At 38.3% G+C, this 23,809-nt stretch overlaps 1 protein-coding gene across 9 annotated transcripts in view; it reads right to left on the bottom strand.

Moving 5' to 3' along the window:
• Positions 1-23,732, bottom strand: part of ESF1 (ESF1 nucleolar pre-rRNA processing protein homolog) — a 62,192-nt gene extending 38,460 nt beyond the window's left edge. Inside the window, exons 1-10 of one of the 9 annotated variants that reach the window (XM_030557978.1) lie at positions 23,640-23,731; positions 22,240-22,278; positions 21,378-22,086; positions 19,107-19,274; positions 18,877-19,070; positions 15,777-15,890; positions 13,288-13,388; positions 11,763-11,915; positions 9,639-9,753; positions 8,715-8,850 (exon numbers count right to left, since the gene is read on the bottom strand). In XM_030557978.1, coding sequence (XP_030413838.1) covers positions 8,715-8,850; positions 9,639-9,753; positions 11,763-11,915; positions 13,288-13,388; positions 15,777-15,890; positions 18,877-19,070; positions 19,107-19,274; positions 21,378-22,053 — 1,657 coding nt within the window. In that variant the 5' untranslated portion in view covers positions 22,054-22,086; positions 22,240-22,278; positions 23,640-23,731. Of the gene's footprint in view, positions 1-8,714; positions 8,851-9,638; positions 9,754-11,762; positions 11,916-13,287; positions 13,389-15,776; positions 15,891-18,876; positions 19,275-21,377; positions 22,087-22,239; positions 22,279-23,159; positions 23,294-23,356; positions 23,376-23,639 lie in introns of those variants that run through there. The other 8 variants (XM_030557979.1, XM_030557980.1, XM_030557977.1 and 5 more) reach the window with 8 other exon arrangements.
• Between the last annotated feature and the right edge of the window lie 77 nt (positions 23,733-23,809).

The following is a 23,809-nucleotide window of genomic DNA, read 5'->3' as shown; positions in this document are numbered from 1 at the left end:
GGGAAAGGAGACCAGCTTCGCCGCGGTTTGCTCTCGTGTTCCCCGAACCACCCTGCAAACCGCAGGGAAGGAGACCTGCTTGCTCGGGGGTTCGGGGAACGAGAGAGCAAACCGGGAAAGGAGACCAGCTTCGCCGCGGTTTGCTCTCGCGTTCCCGGAACCACCCAGCAAACCTCAGGGAAGGAGACCTGCTTGCTCGGGGTTCGGGGAACGCGAGAGCAACCCGGGGAAGGAGACCAGCTTGATTACCAGAGGCTTCCTCAGTTATGCTGGGATACCTGCTTATTCCACGGAGGTCAAGAAAAGCGCTGGTAAGTGTCTATATTTGATTACCAGCGCTGGATCACCAGCGCTGGATCCTCTACACCCGAGACAAAACGGGAATACGGCCAGCGCTGCAAACAGGGAGTTGCAGCGCTGGTGGTGCCCTGCAGATGTGTACACCTAAGTTGCAGCACTGTAACTCCCTCACCAGCGCTGCAACTTTCTGATGTAGACAAGCCCTTACACCATCTCAACAGCTGGAAGACTGTCTGGAGACAAAGACTTGGAACCAGAGAGATTGGTCCAATGCTGGAAAGGATCCAGTCTGTGTATTGAGGAACTGTAAGCTGTCTAACATGTTAGTGTTAGAAACTGTTTGATTCAAATCTTGCTTAGTCTGTTAAAGTCAGAATTTAAACTGTGCATTTATTTTTCTTTCTTAGGTACCCCCAACTTAGATCTCTATGCCTGCTATTTATAATCAATTAAAATTTATCAGTCTGTAGTTAATAAATCTGTTTTATATTTTATCTAAAACAGTGTGGTTTTGGTTGAAGTGCTTGGGGAATCTCAGTTCAGGTTAACAAGAGCTATCACACGTCCACTACCCTTTTGTCAGAGCGGTGAACTAAGAAATGAGCTTACATCAGTCAGGCTTCTGACCAGTGCAAGTCAGTAAGGTTCTGGGGTGCAGTCCTGTCCCCCCACAGCCAGAGCCAGGAGTCTCCTTTGCTGGGTCGCTACCAAAAGCATGGGGAAGATTGGACACAACTCCACAAGTCGCCTACAACTCCAGGAACCTCTGGGGCTGCTGCCCAGTCCCAGAGAGTGTCCTTAAGCAGAGGGAGGCACCCAGAGGTGGGTCTGATCTCCTCCCATCTTCCCCCAGAGCAGCTGTGCAGGAGATTGACAAGTCTTGTCCCTGCCCTGCCCAGCAGGAGCTAGGACCCCTCTTTGCTGAGGCACTCCTAGGAACAAGGGGGCATCAGATTTCACAGGGAAGGGCTTAATTCACGGTCCGTGATGCGTTTCATGTGAAATTGGTAGGGCCCTAAAAGTAACATAAAAGGTCACATCTGGTCATTCTTCTGCATGAAACTCTACTGAAACGAAACTCCTCCTGAATTCAGTGACCATTTTGAACAACAAGAGATGGACACATATTTCCCCAAAGTAAGTCTCCTTGGTTCGTAACTTAAAATACCTTTAATTCAGAAAGAAAAAAAGTAGGGAACAAGAGAACCAATTTTAGATTATTAGATACAAGAAACTTAGGCAAGCCTTACCAGAAGAGGCTCAGGCCCAAATATATAGCATACCTTTTCAAAAAAGCCTTTGTTAAAAAAGGGTTTATAAACCACCAAAATACAAGCTCCTAAATACAAGTGCTCACATCCCTCCTTACAATGGAACAGTGAAAAACATTTTTGTTATGGACTGGCTCCACCTAGTCTTGTACCGCATTTAGATTAAAAGCCAATAAACGCCTAGTAGTTTAGTCTATAGATTTCTGTCTGAACTTACAGGAGCTAGTAGTGAACCTTATATTTAGGCTAACACTTTTCATTTATAAAGATTCCTGCAAACTTTTTTTTTTTGGTTGCAAAACTCTGATGCCTTTATTGTTTGCAGCAAACCTCTGTAATTTCACAGAGAAACTCAGGTTAGAAAAGTGCCATTCCTTTGTCTGATGTAATTCCATTTAGGTTCAGCTGATTTATAAACTGGTAAAGTCATTAATTCCCATCACTTCCTTTGCCTCTGAAAGATGTTGGCAGCATGCCAAAATAACTGAACATGAACATTCTAAAGAGGTGAACCCACACTACTACTGTCAAAGCAGCAGAACAACAGCACCCCGGACTGTGTACGCCTGGGAGCTGCTAGGGCAACCGTAGTAGGTATAGTGATAGGGAGCCAGCATAAATGACCTCCTGTTTAATACAGTTCAGAAATATATATTGTCAAATGACACATTAATCCAATTTTGTTGCATATCATTGTCCAGTTGTATCTAGCAAGTATTGAAGGAAAAAGTGTAAATACATACAAATGTGTGTATATTTTCTTTTGTAACTGCTCATTTATAAAAAGTTGGGTGTACTGTATTTTAATTTATGATAAAAGCCACATTCATAACTTCAGTATTTCTAAAAGTCAAAATATAACTCAAATGTTACCCTCAAATTTAAAGGGCTAGACAAAGTTTATTGATTCAGAAAGGAAATTGTTTGGATTTTATTTTTTAAATATAATTATCAATAAAATTAAAATTTGTAGATTAAAAAGAGCTGATTCATATTCATCATCTGTATTTGCGCAGAGCCATCATTGGTGATAGAGCACAAAACAGATCCCTTGCCTCCATCACATTAGGCACGAATACTGCAGTAGACTCCACTCCCTGTGCAGATCCCTGCTGTAGTAAACAGGATCTCCACAGAAGTCCACCCATGCAGAGACTTATGGGTACAATATGAGATTAGGCTCATTATAACTGCTTTCTATGGTAGTCAGTTTTGGTCTATTAATTAGTTTGAAAGAATTAAGCAGGAGGATGAGCGGATAAGAGAATATTTTCTTATCTCTAGTGAGATATTACAAAATGAAAGAACTACGAAATTAACTACACAAATCACATTGTTATGAGAGAACTGGAGTTGACATAACCACAGCCATTTTATATACTCAGACACGTTAACTAAAAGCAAGATCACCTTGTAGTCAGGAATAGTTTGGCCTTTGCCTAAGCAGACAAAAGAGCTGCAGTGTTGCTAATAAGGATAGATAAAATGATAGATTCATGACCTTGGACCTGCATGTCTACGACTATGAGTTTTGTTTTGTTTTTTTACTTGGAGTCATTTTGCTGATAAGTAGAATGATGAGTTATTTGCTGAAGTTAGGGAAACTGTTAGCCCACTAGGGGTTACTATGAGTTATGTGCTTTGTTTAGAGCAACCTATGAAAAGAGATTAATTAGAGTGTATAATTTGGAGAAGTTCGGAAAGAGATTTCAACCAGTTAAGAGACGGACATCCAACTCCCCAGCAGTAAGGAGGAAGGCTGGCCCCAGAAACCTGCTGCTTACCACCTGATACCCAAAATCTGAGATGGTAACTATATCTGGGGTATTTCAGATGTGTGCTTTAGACTCAATAAAAACAAGGCTTTTGGGGTACCAATCACTTATCAGATAGAGGAGATGTATCCCCACTGATTTATGTTTTGAAACCACCTGGAAAACAAAGGACTAGTTACCCTAGTTTTGGGTTCAGAAAACTCTGGGTAACGTGCCTAATTTGGAGTGTCCTTAAAAATACCCAAACTGATCATTGTGGTTCCTCCCCAAAATAGCAACTAGGCACTAGATTTTAAACTCACAGTACAAAGGCTTAGTGACTGGAAGAAATTACCTCAAATAAAGAAAAATACAGAAGCAAAAAAATGGAGGTATTTTGTGCTGTGAACCACAACATACCAGGTCACTGAAATGCTTGACATTACAAAACTGTTTTATGACAGCAATACCAACAGCCATGGGAGACATTTTTTACTTTAAAAAAATCCATATAAAAGCAACTAGGATGGGGTAAAAGAAACACTATTTATAAATAAAATACTTTTATAAGTTAAAAAAATATAAAATAAAAAAAGTGCCTAACATTCTTTCCACCCTATCACACTTTTACATTTCCATTCAAACAGCTGAAATTCATTTTTTCTGTTTGTGCTTTGTGCCACAATAATAATATGGGATACATGACAGGATTCCATCCAACAAGTCAATGAATAAAACATCAGGAACGTGTTAAAGAAATAGCAATGTATTTCTTTCTGTTAAAAAACTTATTGTTAAAAACAGAATTAGAAGCAAAACCTTTCCATGTTGAAAATGTACTGGCAAGTGTGATGACAGTTCAGTTCCACCCCTCTTCAGTAACAGAACTTTTTGAAACTCTAAGATATTGGGTCACTCACTGTGGAGGTCCATTTCCACCATCACCCCGACCACATGCACTACCTCTCACTGCACACTTGAAATCTTTCAAGAGTTAAGAAACATTAGACTATTTGCCCTTCCCCTACTGCTCTGAGGCACACAAGTTAAAAAAAAAAAGGAGGAGATCTTAGCAATGTGTTTTAAAAATTCATCCGTAAATCAAATGAGGACCAATTGGGCATTATTCTTGGCAAGATATTACCAAGCAGGGGTTGCTGACAGATGAATTCCCTAGGCTCCGAGTAAAAGATCTGGAGCAATTCCTTGAAACAAAATGGAAAGATCTCTCCTGTATGTTCCTGTAACCCATCTCTGATTATTAGCTCTCTTTAATACAGTGCAAGTGTTCCAGATCAGTTTTTAAAACTATTTGAAAGAACTGACCAAAGCTTCAAGACATTTTACATTCCTTCCAAATTACTTTATGACAGTGGTGGTATGGTTACAGAAAGTTTATATGGAGGGACAGCAAATTAGGGAATTTAGGAATCTATAAATGACAACATGTTGACTAATACATACCAAAGGATTTACTAAAGTTATATTGCATTCTCCTTGCACCCCAAAGAAAACTGACAGAACTGAAAACTGATTGCAAGACAGTATCACTACATTATGTCACTACCATGCAGGAGTGCCGAGTAACAAAAACCTAAATATATAATCACAGCACTTCCATTTCATTAACTTTGAAAATATATTAAAAATACCCCTTAATGTTTAATTGAGCTGGTAATACCAGATAATACTCTCTAAAAGGTTTTGAAGAGGGGAATTACATCCACAATTGTACAGTTTTAGAAGGCTAGGGTCCTGCAAGAACTGAAAGACACTGTACATCCAGCTCCTTTTTAAAAATATCAGAAAAGACAGTAACTAACAATAACATCTCTTTTCCTTTAGTGAGGATTGAACACAGACTCCAATGAGGTTAGTGAATTCACTAGACACTTGAGAAAAATATTCTCATAATCAGACAGGCTAGAAATAGTACAGATCTTGGTAAAGATTTTTCCTGCCTAACAATAACTGCAGCAATCAAATTCTTTGCTGGTGATTCAAACTTTCAGGGATGATAACTGTCACTAAAAAGAATCAAAGTTACAAATTTTAATAGTTTTGGGTCATACTTAGTTATGATTTAGTGTACTTAAAATATAAAGTCTCATTAAGCAAAATATACGTGGACCTCTCAGTATGCAGGGAAAACTTTCTTCTATCCAAAAATGTGATTCCAAAAAACGACTTTAGATCTGCACACTGATTCCCACCATGCTACCAGAAACCCTCTTACATGTGCTATAGATATAAATGAAGTATGGACTACAAACTTTTAAATCACTACTCATCCACAGCATGTAGCTCTACTTCATCACCTATTAGCTAGAAATCCCCACATCTTCCCTCTTATCCTCTATATAAGGACGAGAGAATCCACCCTCCCCAAGTTAATCACCAGCTGTGATCAGGAGACAAACACCTTTCTCCCACTCATTCACTATTCCAAAGCCAAAAAAAAATAATCTGCCCGGCTAACCACCCTAGTCACATTCCTACTCCAAGATAAAGACCTCACTTTCCAAACACAGACCACATATCTACCTTAATTCAATTCACTATACTCAGAGGCTGGAGATTGAAGGGGGAAAAAAACAAAAACAAAACAAAAAAAACCCACCCCATACAAACCAGGCTACTAATTAAACTGTTCACCATAGAGAAGAAAAGCAGACAGCAAGTCTGTAGAGTGTAATACCAGTATTATAGTTATTATAATAAGTACATTATTACAATATGCCTGTTAAATGGATATTAGACAGTTTTTCAGGGGAAGAGAAGGTTGTTTCATGAATACACAATATTTTATACATTAATATTTATTTTAGAGATGTCATCTGTGTATGTTTGAATATCTATCTGTACACTGAACTCTCCATTTCCATACTTGCAAATGCTCAGTCTTGCATAAGGGAATTGCATGTTTTGAAAGATTAACCACAAAGTTACTTATTATAATACACAATAGCAATCTTGATTTAAAGAAAGTTTGTTTATTAATTTCCTTATTTAAAGAATGCAAGGCCAGTAGACTTTCCAGCAATTAGACAGGGTCCCTAGCTTCCCCTCCTGCATCTCTGATTGAAACCCAGAAGTTTGAACTCTGCAAGACACCTGGTTCCCTAGACATATATTAAATCAATCTGTGGAGTTCACAAGCTTTGCACGATTCTCACCACCCCATGAGCTACAGAGATTCAGAACTTGAGATCCCCAATTTCTAGTCTTCCTTATCTGACATTACCTTGTGGAGCTTTTCCTCAGCATCTCCTTGCCTTGCATAGACTTTATAAAGCACAGATTGGGCCATTCAGACTTTAAAGCACAAGTCACTGTACCAAATAAGCAGATTTTTGTAGTTGTCTTCACATTGCTATCCTATGCTCTAGTCAATGTAACTATATACTGTTTCAAGTTTACAATCAAACTTTTTTTTAAAAATCCCCACACCGTGAAAAAAGTTTGATATCTGAATATCATTTAAAAAATTTAATCTCCTCCAAGTTATGGACATTAAAAAAAATGGTATTTCAAGCTTGCCAAAGAAATCCTAAACTGTTCTGAAAGTAATCAAAAAATACTTTTCCAGTGCAAACTTTTAAAGGGCATGAATTTCAACACTTCTAAGTTAAAACTACCAGTATTAGAGAGAAAGCTACTACTGAGCAACTCCCAAACCATTTGGTCCTGGGAAGGTTCTAGATGGATTGTCAAGTCCAGGACCAGATTAACCCACCTAGGCAAACATACACCTCTCCCAGCCTGCTCTGGAGGGGAGGTCTGCGTGGGAGGAGAGCAATCCCACCATGTATTCAGCTTGCAGCGGTGGCTCCAGTCCCAGGGTGCTGGGCCTGGCTCCCCACTCAGGGCACTGAGACCTGGTGCAAGAGGTCACAGCACCGCTCAGCTTTCACCTGGCTGCCCCCATCATCATAGGATGGGGGGTCAGGGACAGCTGAGCCAAACTTGAGTGGTGCTGTGACCCTACATGCCTGGTTGCAACACCACACCCCCAGATTTGGTCCAGCCCAGGGCCTCCCCTCCACATCAGCCAGGATTAGTGTTGTGGGGTAAGGGTGGAGTGTGGACCAAAAATAGGGAGTCCCAAAAAAGGACAAAAACTGCAGCAAGTTGGCCTGGGAACCACAGCACAGAGGTAAACCATAAAAAAGCTGAGACTAGAGCCCTCATCCTTTAGCTTCACCACCGCAATATTCAATCACTGGACTTCAGGGAAAACATCTTCTGCTTTTCCTGAAGTTCAACCAGCTATTGGATGGCAGATCTCTTACAAAAAGTATAACCAATACATTTCAATAAACAATTGTGTAACAAAAGTACAATTGGTAGAACAGTTTCTTCAATTACAGTTCATACATGAGTTAGAGGAGTTTTAACAGTTAATTGTGTAGAAAGGAAAAGCTGCTTTTAAGCTCCTGGTATTGAATGAAATGTTAGGTAGAAACAAAATTTCAAGACTACATTTAAGACCTATAACTAAAAGCAGTCTGACTAATTCTCCTCAAATATTAGAGAAAAATTCTCCTCACCCTTCAGTGTAAATGCCAATTGCGGGGCCAAACCAATTTTGTCAGCCAAAGCTATAGGGGTGGGAGGTGTCAAAATAGGCCTTTATAACAGCTCATGACTGTATTCTTAAAAATGACCTACAAACAACTTAAACGGTGGTTTGTGTCTCTGTGTGTGTTTCCTTATTATTAGGAATGTCTAAAGTCTCATCTTCCCTGATTTGCTGGAGGACCTCTTGATATCTCTGTTTACTATGAGCTGTCACACCACACTCTAATTGAAAGACCAACGTTATAGAATATTTAGAACAAATGCTTCCTTTATATCAATGCTCACTGTCTTTGACCTTAACCAGGCAGTTCTCTTCCCCTCCCCCCTCCAAAATAAAAAGGGTTGAACAGTACACCTAAAAATGTTTCCCCTCTCAAATGTACAGCTTCCATTCCCTTTGCTCTAGTTTTTTCAACATTTCACTAGCTCTCCAGTCACCACAGAAATTCCCAATGTAGAACATAGCTGAATGTAAAAAAAACAAAACAAAACAAAAACAAAAAAAACCCAGAACCTTCAGGACTTCTTTACATACCACAAACAAAAAAGGGTACCACTCCATTTTTGGCCCTTTAATAGTCACTTTTAATTTTGAAGGGAATACATTCTCTCCATAATGGCTCCTGACTATTACAACCTTTACTATGGACAAAATACTGTCCCTCATAAATCATATTTAAGGAAGAAAGTTTAAATCAGTAAAATAGTTTTAAAAACTATCTGGAGTTTATTACTAACCTACGAAGTGTATGATCTTGAATTGTTTTGCTCATAACTTAAGCAAACACTGCATAAGAATTATAAGTACCTTGTTGCTCTTCCTCCTCTTCACTAGATGAAGCCAAATAAGCTTGAAAATCCATGTCAAGAAGTTCATCTTTTTTAAAATTTCTCTGTAGCAAAGTTGTTCTTTCATGATCTGTCTCATCCCATGTGATATCCACCTTTAGAAAAAAAGAACATATAAAATGTAAAAGGTAAAGCTTATGTTTTTGCCCAGAGTGCAGTTTGTAATACTTCCTATTACAAGTTTAACAAGAGAAAACAAAGAAAAAGAAATCAAAGGGTATGACTGAAATTTCATTTCAAAAGGCTACTGACTTTTAGGGAACAATATTTTATGCATTTAAGAACCATTTAAGTCTTAACTAGGGAGCTGCTACCACACATCTCCATAAAATCAAGTAGATATAAACAACAACTTCAATATATTTTCATCTAACGTACCCTATGCATAGTATTTAGTTTCTTCTAGTGTTTCCTATATGCTCAAAATTTCAATGAGTTTTAGCTATCTGGAAAGTCTGAAGAGTCTCCTATTGCATTAATAAGATCATTTGTGATAGAACAGGAAAGTAGTGGTGCTACATTTCTTAAAATACCCAGGTCAGTCCAATTAACATTTTCTTTTAAATAATCAAATTTCGTTCTGTATTCAAATTGAAAGTGGGCTAAATTTAAGGATAATAAACACTACTATTCATTTATAACAATGAGGTTGAATCCATTTAAAGTGTGAAACTCAGTCTTAACTCTAGTCATAATTTATACCTCTGTAACATACACATACAATATCTATTTGAAGTCTACATCTCTACAATCATGAATATATACAGGGATCCTTTCTCCACTATCACCAGTGCCACAAATCCATTATTTATATATCTTACATAAACCAAGAAAAACAAAGCTCAACAAATTACATAGGGTTACAAAAACACTGTTAAGATACCGTTGACGTTCCCATAGCACCAGATCTGAAGTACTTTGGTTTATATGCAGCTCCATCCACTTCTGAGGCTATGTCCTTTGGCTCATCATCAAATGTAACATCATCTGGAATAAATCTTAAAGGCAAAGAAGATGTCTTGTTATTCAAACACATATTGTGATGTTTCAAAAGAACAAACACTTACAGGCTCAGCTTCTCTCTAATTAAATCCTTGCACATTAATGCAGAAGATTTTGCTAGGATAAGAAGTGGATAAGCCCAAACAGAGCAACATACAGGGAAAGGATAAAAACCATATCACACAAGTTAATATTTGCACTGTACATTCAATTTCCACATCCTCTGTATTTTATAAAATCTTGTGGAAAAAGGTAAGAAATTAATTTTTTAAAAGAATTACAATTTAAGAAGTTAAATTGATTACTTTGAATTTTTAATATTTAGTACTTTGCATATGGCCAGTATAGGCATGGAATGCTTCCAACAGGTATGATTTGTAAGTTAACTATAAATCATTAAAACAGGATGGATTAGAGACCCTAGGATGCATACTTTTTTTTTGGCCAGTAGTAGCTATATGTGCAAACAACACTGATTAAAAAAAATCAAAGTAAACAAATTAAAAATATCGAGTACGAGATTCTTAAAATAACCCTAAATATATCACTGGACTTATGTTTTTCCTGGAAGATCAAGACACAGAATATGTACGGAGACAGAATCTCTCAACTTTGCTTCTTAATTCTCATATTCTGACCACAGCATTTTTGAGATGAAAGGAAAACACCTTTATAAACACTAACCTCACTTTTCCAAGCACTATCTCCTCTTTCAGGATAGATCTACTAGAACAATTCAGATTATTTTCAGTATTGTCACAAATTAGGGAAGAAAAATAAAGCAATTTTGAAGACAAATGGAAGTCAATATGAAGCTGTGAAATTCTAAAGAGACATTATCTTAATCAAAAAGCCGTCTGAAAATTGTTTAAATACCATTTTTACAAGATGCTTATATCTAGAGAATATTTTTCCCCTTTCAGTTAGTCATCTTCATGCACGTGACTGAATTTGGTGTAAAGACAATTTTGTTGTTTCCCATGTTGTGTAGGTCAGTGAGAAACATTGTTTAAAAACAGAAAACATGATCGTAAAGTCACAACAATTAGCCATGCGACCTCGTGTATTTTTAGTACCTGAAACTATTTAACCTCATTTAAAAAAAAGCTGAGTAGGTTTCAAGTTGATTATGTCCCTTGAAATGCAACTGCCTGACAATGAAAGCTACCCAGTACATCTCCAAAAACATTTATTTTTCTAATTTAACAAGTTAAGCAAATGAAAAGAAAGGCTTTGGGGATTCTCAAACAGGTTCCTCTGCTGTAAGACAAGATCTTTCTAGGATGTGAAAGTTTCATTAACAGGAACACAAAAGTATACATCTTAGTCATTTCCTTTGAAATACAACACCTAGTGTCTATGAGGTAATACACCTTAGCTTTTTCCCCATCACATGCAATTTCAAGTCCTCAACAAAACTGGGATCTAACAGAGATTATTTTTATTGACAGTGTCACATCAGAATGATTTTCTGTGCAAACAAAGGAATAGTCTGGTGATAAAGCAGGACTGAAGTTTAGCTTCCTGCCTTCTTAAAATATGAGGTTTGAAGTGATCAAGCTTTATGACTTTGAATCAAAGTCTGAGCACAAAGATGCACAGCCTGAAGACAATAGCAGCTATACATTTGCTATTAATTGAAACAAATGTAATAAAGGAACGAGTTAACCTCGTGCCTCAGGTGAAGGAAGCAGACATAGAACACTAGCAGTGTGTTTTTCTATTAGTGTCCTACTGCTTTACTTGACTGTAGAAGATGATTGAAAAAGCAGATGTAGTAATATTTGTATCTTGAACCCCTTTTGAAAACAAACGAACAGTCTCTTTAGGGTGGGATTTTTGCTTTTTCTGACAAAGCCAGATATAACCAAAATGCATATATTTTTCCCAAGGTACTATACAGTTTTGCTAAAAGTTTGATGGAAGTAAACTGCATTATTCTTCTAATTTTTTAAAACTTGCTTTAATGTTTTGTTTTTTTTTTAAAAATCACCATTTGCTGTACCTGAGATCTACAAAAGAACAGCTACTTTCAAATTCCAGTCCATCACACGCCTCATAAATTGTATTGGCTGTTTCAGGAGAATCACATTCTACCACTGCATAGAAGTATTTCAGTCGTTTGAACTCATAATCCCTTAGCATTTCCCTACAAATCCTACAAAAGAGAAGACAACATCCAAATAACTTCTGTTAAAACAGTGAAACAAAGTTGCAACTTCAGAATTACTTTGCAAACTTAACTTCTTAAAATCATATATTACCAACACATGGGCCTGACTTTGCATCAGGATCAGATCTTATGCTACATAGATTTTCAACAACTTCTATGGGACTCTGGACAGGTATGCATAAAGGTTTAACTGCATGGATGTCATTCCAAGACTGGAGCCAAAATCAGGATATTGTATTGAAGAAACATTTTCCTCAGTGCTGATTACTTAACATGGGATAGGACTAAGCCTCTTCTTGATAACATAGGTACAAATTTTGGCAGCAAAGTAGTATTTTCTTGTGCTTGTTTGAGAATCAAGTTTTAGAGAAGTATGCTGTGCATTAAGTACTCCAATTTTCTCTTTTGTTTACCATTGTGACAATGCTCCTAAGAGCATTAAATATGAGTTTAAAGTTGCTAATTTGGGGAAATTCTCCAGTTCATAAATAAAGTGCACTTTCTGCATTTTCAGTTTAAATGTATCCCATTTCTGTAACTTGGTCAATTATGATTTTACTCTTCGGTATGGGATATCACCATCTAGTGGTGAAAAGTAACTCACATAGTCCCACTACATTTTCCAGTGTCTTTTACTCAAAATGAGCTATTTGCATAAACTAATCTCCATCTAGATATAGACATGCACAATGTATGAAAAAACATTTTTAAAATAATTAAGATTTCACGGTATTATTTGCAAAAACCGTCTTCACCACACAAACTTCTTAGCTATTTGCTAAGTGGCTAGAAAAATGTTGCACTTTATTAAATACTAAGGTATCGCTCTGTGAGATGCTGAATGTTTTGTTAGAAGCTAAGTCCTCAAGGTGGAAACATGTCAAAACAGTCTTTTTGATCAGTTCTTACTTTGATCTAGCATGTAAAGGTTAAAAGGTAGATTTAAGTTTTAGCAAGCTACACTCTAATGCTGCAAGCTAACCCATGCAGATGAACCTCTGCACCCACATGTATTCCAATGGCCTGCATGGAACAATTTACACAACTGGGGCCTTAAGTTTTATGTCGCAACAAATTTATTCAAGTATATAGACTCATATACTCTAGGACTGGAAGGGACCTCAAGAGGTCATCGAGTCCAGTCCCCTGCCCTCATGGCAGGACCAAATACTGTCTAGACCATCCCTAAGAGACATTTATCTAACCTACTCTTAAATATCTCCAGAGATGGAGATTCCACAACTTCTCTAGATATGAATATGAGTCAGATTCAATTAAAAACACCATTTGAAAAACTAGAAAGGTGGAGAAGCATTAAAAAAGGGTACTGTCAACCATTTGTAGTTTAAATTAATACCAATTTTGCTCTGTGCCGTTCTCTGGAAGACTTAATAGTTCTACAGGTCCTTGCAGCTCCTCCTTTTTCAATCTCTGCTTTCCAAACTCTGAAGGATAAATCTACAAATAAAGGTCATAAGCCAATTGCACAGGTGCAGTGTACAGCAACCAAAAGAAAACAAATCTATCAAGCCAGGAGTTCTGAGCATCACTTTTTTCTTTCCAGTGAGAAAACAACATTAAAGGATCCAATCCTGAACACATTTACACGTGCTTAAAAATTAAGCATACAAGTAGTTTCAGTGACTTTGATATGACTACCTGTAGGAAAAAAAAAGGTAAGAAACCATATAAGTGTGTTCAGATTAAACTGATGTACAAAACCAAAAACAATATTAATTTGTGATTATAGAATTAATGTTCAGCTGTGAAAAAATTAATGTGACACAATCAATTTGAAATCAATTGCCAAAAAAGAAAACCGAACAATGAAGCTATTTAATTATTATACTTGAGCTCAATTTCCCTGCCAGTTTTTGTGGTTTGGCTGTCTAAGGCCCTGATCCTGAGAGCTGATCCATTCAGGCAAAACTTTATACCCTCACACAGAACCTTACACAGAAATTGATTGGACTCCACTCAGGTTCAGGGGTCTAACCATGCAGCTCAGGTTGCAGGATTGGAGTCATATTTGTTTCATGCGCTTTTCTTTCCGTTGTGTTAAAGACTCATATAAAAAAAGGGAAACTGACTAAACAATAGAAGCAGAACAGAATACGAAGCAGTCAAGCTTAAAAAATAAAAAAATTAGAAAGATACTTCTCTATAGTCCATCATTTACAGTACTCAGCAGGAACAAAAAGACCGAAGAGTGCTTAGATTATGGGATGTTTATATGAGAGAGCATCAAGTGCCCAGTTAATTTATCTCATTCAATTTATTATGTAAAGAACAGTAGAACTTTGCCAATTCTTTTGGTAGCAAACATCAAATGCATTTGGTAGGGAGAGTGTAAAAACCCTTGAACAAAGAGCACAAACAACCCTAATATATAACAAAACCAAACAAAATACAGAAGACCAAAGCTGCTCAGACCACCTAACTTTCAGCACTCTAAACCCAACCTCTTATTAAATGTATTTCTACTCTTGTATGTAGAAAAATACTCCCCAAGAGGAATTTATGTAATGGATTTTATGTAGTAAATGCTCAGATGAAAGCAATCTTTAAATACTGTAGCTATTTCACTCACATCTTTTTAACATCAATCTTCTGGTCCAGGGTAACTTAACAGATTTCATGGTTATGAAAAAATATCTTTACGCAATGACTAGCCAATGCAATCTCACATGAGTAAATGTGTTTTGAAAAAATGGAATTAATTCAATTGTAATTAAAAGTTTTGGACAAAGAAAATTTATTTTTAGCAGTAGATTAAGTGCCAGAGACAATATTCCTATGTATCAGAAAACAATATACTATTTCACAGTAAATAGCCTGAACAGAGTTACTGGGTTAGTTATAAATACTGGTGATGTTTCTGAAATACTATTTCACTCATAAGAAATCTATAACTTGAATTGGGAGAAAAATTTTCACATCCACCCTGGCTGTGCATTTTCAGGTGAACTAGGTTTGTAGTTTAAAATGCAAAGTTAGAGCTACAGTGCATATGTGTAATTTACACACACAGTTTTTGTAGTAAAAATTACTCATTTAGTGACAATACAGCTCTGTTTATGTATATTACATACAAAACTACATTAAAACATTGCAAAGTTAAGCACTCAAAAGTTAGGAAATGCCAAAATTAAGGTTGCCTGTGTATATGCAGTGTGATTGTCTAATTATACGATCACATTTTTTTCCCCCCTCACAGAACCTCCACTTTGTTCTTTTTAACAAGGGCAAAACATATTTTTGCCTAGCCTCATTCTCAGAAATGGCCAAACTATTTTGGATGAAATTTTCCAAAACAGGTCAGCCTGAGGCAGACTCCCAGCATAAAAAATTTCAACTCAAATGGATTAAATCTGGTAAAGTTACAAGTACTGTAACTGAAAACAGGGTCTAATAACTGGAAGCATTGGGAAGTCAAGATTTTAGATGGTGCTACCAGCCTCACCTATACCACAGAATAGAATTTTAGAGAATCTACTGTATGACCTAAGGGAAATTAAGCATTTAAACTTTATGCTGCTTTTGCACATAGTACTTGATTCTAACTCCTTTTAGCATCAACAGAAGTGTTGCCACCAAATTAAATGGGAACAGGACTGAAACCAATGTCACATACACAAATGAAGCTGTGTCAGTTTATCATCTCCACACGAACACTCATCAATGGAAGGGAGAGTGTCGAGCGATAGCCTACATTTATTTTATAAAGGACCAATACAAATCAATTGAATAGGGAGAGGCGAAAGGAAGTCAGCAGGAGGAATGGGTAAGAAAAGCAACTTGCTGGAATCAAAATATGCTTTTATTTTTATTTCAAATAGTTCTTACCTTTACAGAAAATATAACACCCCCTTTGGGTATGAAAGAATTAAACAAAGCCAGTAGGTCTTTAGCCTTCAGCCTATTCCAGTCCATGTTGCAAACTGCCAATCTACTTGTTATCTACATTGAAGAAGAAAGTAAAAATATATTAATTGTAATAAGATTTTTGGGTGCTGATTGCTGAGAGAGGAAATATCTTATTTTCCAGTTACTATCCTTTGATGAAGTCACACTGTGTTGAACTTTAGAGAACATAAGAATGACATCTCCCACAACAGCTGATATCACTGATGCTTCCATGGTTCTTAAGCAATGACTACAGAGCAAACAGAAATGTTCAATAAACGGGCTTTACTATTTTTCAAACATAAAATGTGCTGTATGATGGCCTTTATCTTTCACTATCCTAGAGTGCATCTACAGTTTCAGACTACAGACAGTTTATACTGCTTCTTACCCACAGCTCTAATGCTCTTGCTAATTTTGCTTTCCCAGAGAACTTCTGAAGATCTAAAAGGAAACAGATCCCTTCCTGACAAGAGTTGACAGCAACAGGTCCCCCTGATGTAATCTTGGAAAAAAGTTTAGCTGCTAGCGCAGAAGGGACAACATTGTTTTCAGCGTCATTACAGAAAGCATGACTTTGAGTTTGATCAGCAGCAGAAGCACCAGGAATGTCTGTCTGCATTTGATGACAGGCAATATTACAAAACAAACTTGAAAGTCTGCCTTTGGAACAATTACTTTTTACAAAATAAAACCTTAAAATCTGATAAATGGCCTAGAACAGTGGCCCTCCACCTTTCCAGACTACTGTGCCCCTTTCAGGAGTCTAATTTGTCTCATATACCCCCAAATTACATCTGTCTTAAAAACTACTTGCTTTCACAATCAGACATAAAAATACTAAAGTGTCACAGCACACTGTTATTGAAAAATTACTTACTCTCTCATTTTTACCATATAATTAAAAAATAAATCAATTGGAATATAAATATTTCAATGTATAGTATATAGAGCAGTATAAACAAATCGTTGTCTGTATGAAATTTTAGTTTGCACTGATCTCACTAATACTTTTTATGAAAACTAGACAAATATCTGGATGAGTTGATGCACCCCCGGAAGATCTCTGTGAACCCACAGGGGTACATGTACCCATAGTTGAGAACCACTGGCCTAGAGTAGACCTCTCAACACTTAGCAGAGAAAGCTTCCAGCACACTAATGGTAAACAGAGTTTTAAACTCTGTCAAAATAAGCTTCAGAGTTCATAATCGAACAACAGGAAATACTCCTTCCAGCAAAGGACCAAGAGCACTATCATCAAGAGATGCAGAAATGAACTCAACTGATGCATCTCGCATTAGCACTAAATTGCTCACTTTTAGGCAGCCAATATGTCTAATTGTTTCAAGCAAATACGAACTAATAAGTAATTAGTAGGGCTGTCGATAAATCTCAGTTAATGCCTTTAATTAACTGAAAACAAAATTAACTTGTTAATATTTTTAATGATGTTAATCACATGCATCTGGGCCAGGAGGGAGGCATCAGCTGTGGATGGACCTGACAGTGTCTGGTCAGGAGCAGTAACCCAATCCGCTTCCGGATAGCAGGGAGGGAAGGGGAGAGGAGAGTGGCTCCTATCCCAGCTCTGGCAGAGAGGTAGGTATCCTGACCCTGCCATACCTCAATGCCTTCACCTCCCTCTGCACCATGCCCCAAAGCCCCTGGCTGCCCCCTCGCTCAAGGGACCAACCCTCTGTGGCTGTCCCCTCACTCTGGGGACCAAGGTACACACATACCTGGTCCCACACCATGCTCCAATGCCTCCGCTGGCCACTCACTCTGGGGAATGACCCCACCACCATACCATGTTCCAATGCCCCTGGCCAGCTCCTTGCTCCAAGGGCACCCCAAAGAGAGCAGGGGCCTGGTGAGTTCAGCCTTCCTGCATCAGCCTCTCCTCCCCCGCCACATGCCCAGCCCCTGAGGTAAAATCCACTGACCCTTGCAAACAAGGTGTGCTCAGCTGAAAGGAGCCCATCTCGCTGATTACAGAGAGCCGAGCGAGTTCAGTACCAGAAAGCACTCTTCCAGAGGCAGAAGCAAGATACTTCCTTTACCCTCCTCCTGGACAAGTCATTGCCTGCTCCCCCACCACTGTAACCCCATCCTCCCAGACACTCCTCCTGCACAAGTCATTGCTTCCCCCCATCCCCAGATTTCTAAGATCAAATTCTCTTCCTCTTTGGACAGGAGGCCCTGGTGAACTCAGAAACCCAACACATCAGGAGCAGCATTAAGAATTCTCCCTTCTCCTGAGCAACTTACACCCTTCCCATCTCTAGAATACTGATTTTCTAAAATAAAAAAACGTACCTTTTCAATAAGGCTCCCCTAAAGGAGACATACTAAATAGTATAAACAAACAGGGCTGTCAATTAATCGCAGTTAACTCATGCGATTAACTCAAAAAAATTAATCGTGATTAATTGCACTTTTAATCACACTGTTAAGCAACAGAATGCCAATTGAAATGTATCAAATATTTTTGGATGTTTGTCTACATTTTCAAATATATTGATTTCAATTACAACACAAAATACAAGTGTACAGTGCTCACATCATAATATTTTTATTACAAACATTTGCACTGTAAAAATTATAAACAAAAGGAATAGTATTTTTCAATTCACCTCATACAAGTGCAGTTATGTAATTAAAAAACACTATAAAGAGATTGCACTATAGTATTTGTATGAAGTGAACTGAAATACTATTTTTTTTTTACAGTACAAATATTTGTAATCCAAAAATAGTCATATAAAGTGAGCACTATACACTTTGTATTCTGTCTTGTAATTGAAATCAATGCATTTGAAAATGTAGTACACACCCAAAATATTTGAATAAATGGTATCTATTATTAACAGTGTGATTAATTGCAATTAATTTAATTGCTTGATAGCTCTAATAATTAGCTATAAAAATTTTGCCACTCTATTCATTTGATTGATCAGTTATAGTCATTTTTCTATTCACGGAAATATCCTCGTCTATTCTGTATACTGTACTATCACTGACTATTCCAAAATGTTACCTCATCTGCAGGAGGAGCATCCATATGCAGTTCTCTCCAGGCATGCTCAATCTTTGGCACCTTTGGAAATATTGCAGACATATCATCTTCCTCTTCACTTTCAGAACTGGTTTCAATATTTCCTATCCCCCTAGCCAGATCAGGCCCACTGTCACTTTCATCTTCTTCTGAATCAACATCACTATCTGCCTCGCCTGTCTCTCCGTCATCTTCCGACTCCTCTTCCTCGCCTGTCTCTCCGTCATCTTCCGACTCCTCTTCCTCGCCTGTCTCTCCGTCATCTTCCGACTCCTCTTCCTCGCCTGTCTCTCCGTCATCTTCCGACTCCTCTTCCTCGCCTGCCTCTCCGTCATCTTCCGACTCCTCTTCCTCGCCTGCCTCTCCGTCATCTTTAGATTCTGCATAATCAAAATAGCCTTTATTTTTAGAAATTTCATCTAACTGGCTTTTGTTGATGTTACTTTGTTCATATGCAAAAGCAGCTTTATTCACTGAATAAGGTAAATATCAGATTTAATATTACTTAAATGTGTATGCTGTCCCATAAGAGTGTATGGTGCTTTATTAGGAGGAGGGATAGGTCAGTGGTTTGAGTATTGGTCTGCTAAACCCAGGGTTATGAGTTCAATCCTTGAGGGGGCCATTAAGGGAACTGGGGTAAAAAAAAATTAACAGTGAATTTGCCCTGCTTTGAGCAGGGGGTTGGACTAGATGATCTTCTGAGGTCCTTTCCAACCCTGATATTGTATGTAAAAAATTATAACTTGGTTCCTGTTGCAAGAAGCTTACAGTCTAAGTAACCCTACTTATCTGAAATGCCAAATATGTAAGTAATCAGGGAATGTCTAGGAAGATGAGATTAGGGTTATTTCTTATTGCCTTGTGGACTCCTCTGTGCTAACCCCAGATGCTTTTGTTTTGCTTGTAACCTTTAAGCTGAACCTTAAGAGAGCTATCTTGATTAATTTTTGTAATGGTTTCTTTTAAGATCTACCAAAAGGTTTAAGTTCCAAATTATTTCCTTTCTTTTTGAGCTTAATAAAATTTACCTTTTTTAAGAACAGGATTGGATTTGTGTGTCCCTACATGGTTTGTGCATATGTTGTTTAATTAGCTGGTGGCAACAGTTGATTTCCTTTGCTTTCTTTCTCCACTCTTTCCAGGAAGGGCTTGAGGGTACCTCACAGGAAGGAATTCCCAAGTGTTCCTTCCTGGGTTCTCCAAAAGGAGTTTTGGTTTTTTTTTTTGCACTTGGGTGGTGGCAGCATCTACCCACCCAAGGTCAGAGAGAAGCTGTGACCTTGGGAGTTTAATACCAGCCTGGGGTAGCCAGTATTCATTTTTAAAATCCTTACGGGCCCCACCTTCTGCACTCAAAGTGCCAGAGTGGGGAATCAGCTCTGACAACTCCTAAAGGAGATTCTCCCTTAGCTCAAGTGATGGGTGGGCATCTGTTCTTCTGAAGCAGAAGAATCAGAATTCTATCCTGCTACAACTACGAAGCATCATGGCTATAGGGTGCAGCACAGTGACAAACACAGAATCCTTGTGGCTACAGAGATGTTACAATATAATGCTACTTCATTAAAACAATAATAATTCAAAGTCTGAACACGTAAAAATCAATAATCCTGCCCACTCATCCTTTCTAGTAACAGTATGAATGTTATTTCATTCTAGTATGTTTTTTGCCAAAAAAATTAAAAGCACATCACATCTTCAATCTCAGACTTTTGAATCAAGAAGCATTTAACTACTTTACTATTTAGTTCCAATATGCAATTTGTTCCAAAATGCTTTGAATATTTTAAATTTTTCCTTCCTCAAGTCTCAACATCAGGATAGTTTTAATCCTAAATAAGAGAACACAACTATTCATGCACAGGACATTATACCAAAACTGCATCATCAATTTCAAGTTCTGAAATAAGACTGCAGCAATTAAAAATGACTCTGACAATACTAAGTACACTGTAGAAGCATACACATTTTCCTTTTTTTTTTTTTTTTTTTTTTTTTTTTTTTAAGAAGTATGCTTTTTCCCTTTCTTAGTTGAATGAATTAATAATCTGTACCAGTTCTCTTTTGAAATAGCATTCTTCCCAAAGGGCCTAAAACTGTGAACACATAGGAATGTTGATGAAAGTTGCTCAGATGCTAAAGCAATTTTTGTTTGCTGGATCAAACCTTAAGTTTCTTTCTAATTCCCTTGGTGAATGTATTGATAGATGTCTTCACCATTTTATTCTTTCAAACTGTCCTAACAAATGTGAAACAGCTTTACCACTGGCATTGTTTAAAAATTAGTCTCTCCCAGTAAGATGAAACTGCACATATAGAAGCTTTATTTAAAAGCAGAAAAGGCTAGATCAGTTGTTTAAATGACTGATCTTGCAAGTTGGTCCAATAAGATGTCCTCGTACACTTTGTCTGACCTTGTAAAAGACAAATACATACTTTTAAAAAAAAAGATATATAACATGTTCTTAAATTTAACAAACCTGATTTAGTTTTCTTTTCCTCTAAAGAAAACTTTGTTTTGGGAGCCTTGACTGATTTAGTACTACTTGCTTTTGAAGTCTCTTGTTTGCTCAGAGATGAATCTGAGCTCACCACAATTTGCTTGTTTTTCCCTTTCCATATGAGTCCTTTATCATCCTGTGTAGGATCAATTTCTACATTAATTTTCTTATAGTCCTTTTTCAACTTTGGGCTACATGAGCTGGCAGTCCTTGTGATGCTTTTCTGTCCATTCTGGGAGTCGTCAGATTTTGATGGAGCTCCACATTTGTGGCCCATTTCCTGATTAACTATTTTGCTTTCCCCTTCAGTAGGTTTGTCAAGCAATTTCCCAGAGTCTATTCCTCCTTTTGATTTTGACTTTTTTTTCTTCTTCATTTTCTTTCCAACAAATACTTTGGTGTCAACTCCTGAAAGATCAGAGTCTGAATCTGAAAGATTATAGAACCGTTTCATATCCTCTGCAGAGCTGTGATTAATAGGGCGGCCTCTTTTATCAACAGTATATTTCAACTTAAACTTCTTGTCATGAAACATAGCCCGAAATCTTTTGTCAATCTTGATTTTGCAGTCTTTTTCTGGCATTTCCCAAAACCTAGGATCCTTTGTAACACGGCTAAACCGCTCATCGCTAGTCAGTTCCTTCTTGGATGCCATTTTTTGACAATTTTGAATCAGAACTTGATAAACCTAAAATGTAAAAATACACACAGACCAATAAACCATAAAATATAGCGCTTAATATAAATGTTAACAAAATAAAATGTTACTTCAATAAATATTACTAAAATAAGTTATATAAATGTTGTGTTAAAGGTAACAGAGCATGCAATATTTACTGACCTCTAGATTTTATGGATGTCAGGCAGGAATGAAGTAAGGCTGGAGGAAAGGAAAAAAATTCCTATTTAAAAAGACCTCAATTCAAAATAAAAAAAAAAGAGCTAAAAGTAGTTTCAGGTTCTACCTCTGTTCAAGTCATCATGCCAAATGTTGTGCTTTTACAATAATATTTTTGTTTTCTTATTGTTTAGGTTTGAATTTATTATTTTTAGAGATGAGAATGTTAGGGTTTTTTAACATATGCAAAGTAAATTGCTTATCAGCACATTTTAAAAAGAAAATAATGTTTGTGTACAGTAAGCACATTGTGTACAGTAAGCTATTCAGTTTAGCTGACTTTACCCAGACATGTTCTGTAATTAGAATAGGGCACTCCCTTTAGTAAGTATACTATAGCACAGTAAGTATCTAGTTCTAGAATTAAGAAGAATTATCCTTTCACCAGCTTCCCTCTATATAATTCCCCTTTCCTCCTTATAGCTCACTCTGACTGTGAGGAGAATGACAATGATTAAACCAAATTATACTGAGGAACACTGGTATCAACATACTTCCCTAACCAATGAATGAAGATTTGTGAGAAGTACCCTAGCACCTTTAATAGGTGCCCTTTCTCCTAGTGATTCATCATCACCAGCCCTGGATTCCCACACACAATGCAGGAAACTGACTACTATGAAGTCTGGAACCACGAAGCAGCCCAGCTCTAATGCTGAACAGCTGCATAATCTCACTGTTTGGCCTGTTGTTCTTGTCGCAGTGTTTGCCCCAGGATATTAGAGACACAACGGATGAGGGAAATCTCTTTTATTGGACCAACTTCTGTCGGTGAGAGAGGAGTTACGGAGCTCTGCAGCGCTCTTCCTCGTGTCTCTCTCACTAACAGGGGCTGGCCCAATAGGCGATACTACCGCGCGCACCTTGTCTTTGCAATCACTATGGCAGTTCGCGTCCCGGCTCCCTGCCCTCATCCCTCAGCCTGGCCAGTCTGAAGCCGCGCGGTGACCTCTGCCGAGGGCAGCGCGACTTCAGCCAGAGCAGCATCGGTGTGGCGGCGGGTGGGGGGGGGGCAGGTCACTTCGATCGCCGTTCACTTCCCGGGTGTGTTCAGACAAACCTCTTGCCTGAGCCTGGCCGAGGCTCTGCCCAGCCAGCAGGCCTGTGCCGCGGCGGCTGGACGCGCCACTCCCGCAGGGGCTCGGAAGCAGGTTCAGACGGCGGCCGGGCTCGCGGCGTGGCCCGGGCGGGCAGTGCCCCCGCCTCCCTGGGCTGACCACGGGGCCTTCCCCGAACGGATTCAACCCAGCGTCTCCTCAGCCACGCGACTGCAGGGGAGGGGCGTATCCCCTGGGGGGCCACGCGCTTCCGACTAACAGCTGGGCCCCGCTAACGTCCCTCACCTGCTGCCGCTTGCCCAATGCCACCTCCCTCGCGCGCGCGCCACCGGGGACGGAGACTCGGACACGACTCTAGGCCTCGCTTGAATTGAGCCTGTACGCATGCGCAGCTGTCTCGAGCTCACGCTCCCGGCAGAGGTGACGCTCCTGCGCGATAGAGGCGGAACTATTGG

The sequence above is a fragment of the Gopherus evgoodei genome, chromosome 3 (assembly GCF_007399415.2).
Source record: "Gopherus evgoodei ecotype Sinaloan lineage chromosome 3, rGopEvg1_v1.p, whole genome shotgun sequence".
Taxonomy (NCBI): Eukaryota; Metazoa; Chordata; order Testudines; family Testudinidae; genus Gopherus; species Gopherus evgoodei.
This window is presented reverse-complemented; position numbering and strand designations above follow the sequence as displayed.